General features: G+C 53.2%; 1 protein-coding gene across 1 annotated transcript; it reads left to right on the top strand.

Annotated features, from left to right (window-relative positions):
- Positions 1–516: 516 nt before the first annotated feature.
- Positions 517–2897, top strand: LOC120040616 (elastin-like; the record flags this gene model as incomplete). The annotated part of the gene is made up of 2 exons (XM_038985700.1): positions 517–2422; positions 2518–2897. Coding segments are annotated over 2 exons (2170 nt in total), but the record flags the coding sequence as incomplete, so codon positions are not given.
- Positions 2898–3618: the final 721 nt, after the last annotated feature.

Genomic DNA, 3618 nt, shown 5'->3' with positions numbered 1-3618 from the left:
TAAACAGACAAACCAGGCTAGTCCTTCTCCAGCCCAGGGTGGGTTTAAACAGACAAACCAGGCTAGTCCTTCTCCAGCCCAGGGTGGGTTTAAACAGACAAACCAGGCTAGTCCTTCACCAGCCCAGGGTGGGTTTAAACAGACAAACCAGGCTAGTCCTTCACCGGCCCAGGGTGGGTTTAAACATGGGCCAAGTACACTATAACTGTCAGCATGGGATTTGGGCCAGCATTATAGTAAGCATACAGTAATTTCACTAGCCAGACGAGCCAGACAGTATTTCAGCCGTAACCTTGCGACTCATGAAAAGGTTATAGTGTTTGTATAGCGAATTTATAAATACCCCATGTCTGGGTTGTCCCAAGGTTAATTTTTAGAGTGCATGCAGGGGCTGTTTTTGACCCGCTTAAATATAATGACCTCATTTCTGTTGGATCATTGTTTTATGATGCTTTGTTTAAAGTTTCATGAATGTGACATTAAATTAAAATTACAGAGATAGTTTGGTTTTTGAAGTGTCACTACCTCTATCCGGGGGTATCCTGGCTCTATCCGGGGGTATCCTGGCTCTATCCTGGGGTATTCTGGGAAATCCTGGGGAATCCTGGCTCTATCCTGGGGTATCCTGGCTCTATCCTGGGGTATCCTGGCTCTATCCTGGAAAATCCTGGGGTATCCTGGCTCTATCCTGGCTCTATATGGGGGTATCCTGGCTCTATCCTGGGGTATCCTGGCTCTATCCTGGGGTATCCTGGGGTATCTTGGCTCTATCCGGGGGTATCCTGGCTCTATCCGGGGGTATCCTGGCTCTATCCTGGGGTATCCTGGCTCTATCCTGGGGTATCCTGGGGTATCTTGGCTCTATCCGGGGGTATCCTGGCTCTATCCTGGGGTATCCTGGCTCTATCCGGGGGTATCCTGGCTCTATCCTGGGGTATCCTGGCTCCATCCTGGGGTATCCTGGGGTATCTTGGCTCTATCCTGGGGTATCCTGGCTCTATCCGGGGGTATCCTGGCTCTATCCGGGGGTATCCTGGCTCTATCCGGGGGTATCCTGGCTCTATCCTGGGGTATCCTGGCTCTATCCTGGGGTATCCTGGCTCTATCCTGGGGTGTCCTGGCTCTATCCTGGGGTATCCTGGCTCTATCCTGGCTCTATCCTGGGGTATCCTGGCTCTATCCTGGCTCTATATGGGGGTATCTTGGCTCCATCCTGGGGTATCCTGGGGTATTCTGGCTCTATCCTGGGGTATCCTGGGGTATCCTGGCTCTATCCGGGGGTATCCTGGCTCTGTCCGGGGGTATCCTGGCTCTATCCTGGCTCTATCCTGGGGTATCCTGGCTCTATCCTGGCTCTATACGGAGGTATCCTGGCTCTATCCTGGGGTATTCTGGCTCTATCCTGGGGTATCATGGACCTATCTTGGGGTATCCTGGCTCTATCCTGGGGTGTCCTGGCTCTATCCCGGGGTATCCTGGCTCTATCCTGGGGTATCCTGGGGTATCCTGGCTCTATCCTGCCTCTATATGGGGGTATCCTGGCTCTATCCTGGGGTATCCTGGTTCTATCCTGGGGTATCCTGTGGTATTCTGGCTCTATCCTGGGGTATCCTGGGGTATCCTGGCTCTATTCTGGGGTATCCTGGGGTATCCTGGCTCTATCCGGGGGTATCCTGGCTCTATCCGGGGGTATCCTGGCTCTATCCGGGGTATCCTGGCTCTATCCTGGGAAATCCTGGCTCTATCCTGGGGTATCCTGGCTCTATCCTGGCTCTATACGGGGGTATCCTGGCTCTATCCTGGGGTATTCTGGCTCTATCCTGGGGTATCCTGGGAAATCCTGGCTCTATCCTGGGGTATCCTGGATCTATCCTGGCTCTATCCTGGGTATCCTGGCTCTATTCTGGCTTTATCCTGGCTCTATCCTGGCTTATCCTGGCTCTATCCTGGGGCATCCTGGCTCTATCCTGGCTCTATCCTGGCTCTATCCTGGGGTGTCCTGGCTCTATCCCGGGGTATCCTGGCTCTATCCTGGGGTATCCTGGGGTATCCTGGCTCTATCCTGCCTCTATATGGGGGTATCCTGGCTCTATCCTGGTGTATCCTGGCTCTATCCTGGGGTATCCTGGGGTATTCTGGCTCTATCCTGGGGTATCCTGGCTCTATCCTGGGGTATCCTGGGGTATCCTGGCTCTATCCGGGGGTATCCTGGCTCTATCCGGGGGTATCCTGGCTCTATCCGGGGTATCCTGGCTCTTTCCTGGGAAATCCTGGCTCTATCCTGGGGTATCCTGGCTCTATCCTGGCTCTATACGGGGGTATCCTGGCTCTATCCTGGGGTATTCTGGCTCTATCCTGGGGTATCCTGGGAAATCCTGGCTCTATCCTGGGGTATCCTGGATCTATCCTGGCTCTATCCTGGGTATCCTGGCTCTATTCTGGCTTTATCCTGGCTCTATCCTGGCTTATCCTGGCTCTATCCTGGGGCATCCTGGCTCTATCCTGGCTCTATCCTGGGTATCCTGGCTCTATTCTGGCTTTATCCTGGCTCTATCCTGGCTTATCCTGGCTCTATCCTGGGGCATCCTGGCTTTATCCTGGCTCTATCCTGGGTATCCTGGCTCTATCCTGGGGCATCCTGGCTCTATCCTGGCTCTATCCTGGGGTATCCTGGCTCTATCCTGGGTCATCCTGTTCTCTATCCTGGCTTATCCTGGCTCTATCCTGGGGCATCCTGGCTCTATCCTTGCTCTATCCTGGGGTATCCTGGCTCTATCCTAGGGCATCCTGGCTCTATCCTGGCTCCATCCTGGGGTATCCTAGCTCTATCCTGGGGTATCCTGGCTCTATCCTGGGGTATCCTGGCTCTATCCTGGGGCATCCTGGTCTCTATCCTGGCTTATCTTGGCTCTATCCTGGCTCTATCCTGGCTCCATCCTGGGGTATCCTAGCTCTATCCTGGGGTATCCTGGCTCTATCCTGGGTCATCCTGTTCTCTATCCTGGCTTATCCTGGCTCTATCCTGGCTTTATCCTGGCTCCATCCTGGGGTATCCTAGCTCTATCCTGGGGTATCCTAGCTCTATCCTGGGGTATCCTGGCTCTATCCTGGGTCATCCTGTTCTCTATCCTGGCTTATCCTGGCTCTATCCTGGCTTTATCCTGGCTCCATCCTGGGGTATCCTAGCTCTATCCTGGGGTATCCTAGCTCCATCCTGGGGTATCCTAGCTCTATCCTGGGGTATCCTGGCTCTATCCTGGGTCATCCTGTTCTCCATCCTGGGGTATCCTAGCTCTATCCTGGCTCTATCCTGGGGTATCCTAGCTCTATCCTGGGTCATCCTGTTCTCCATCCTGGGGTATCCTAGCTCTATCCTGGCTCTATCCTGGCTCCATCCTGGGGTATCCTAGCTCTATCCTGGCTTATCCTGGCTCTATCCTGGGGTATCCTGGCTCTATCCTGGGTCATTCTGTTCTCTATCCTGGCTGTATTGCTTTGTCTCATTTTGTTTGAATTTGACAAAGCACATTCTAGCTAGAAGTGGTTTTGTAACACCTTTTTTGCTGAGCACTATTAAACGTATAGATCCAGAGTCCATGGAGTCCTGAAACAATGTAC

Source organism: Salvelinus namaycush, unplaced genomic scaffold, assembly GCF_016432855.1.
Source record: "Salvelinus namaycush isolate Seneca unplaced genomic scaffold, SaNama_1.0 Scaffold3688, whole genome shotgun sequence".
Taxonomy (NCBI): Eukaryota; Metazoa; Chordata; class Actinopteri; order Salmoniformes; family Salmonidae; genus Salvelinus; species Salvelinus namaycush.
This window is presented reverse-complemented; position numbering and strand designations above follow the sequence as displayed.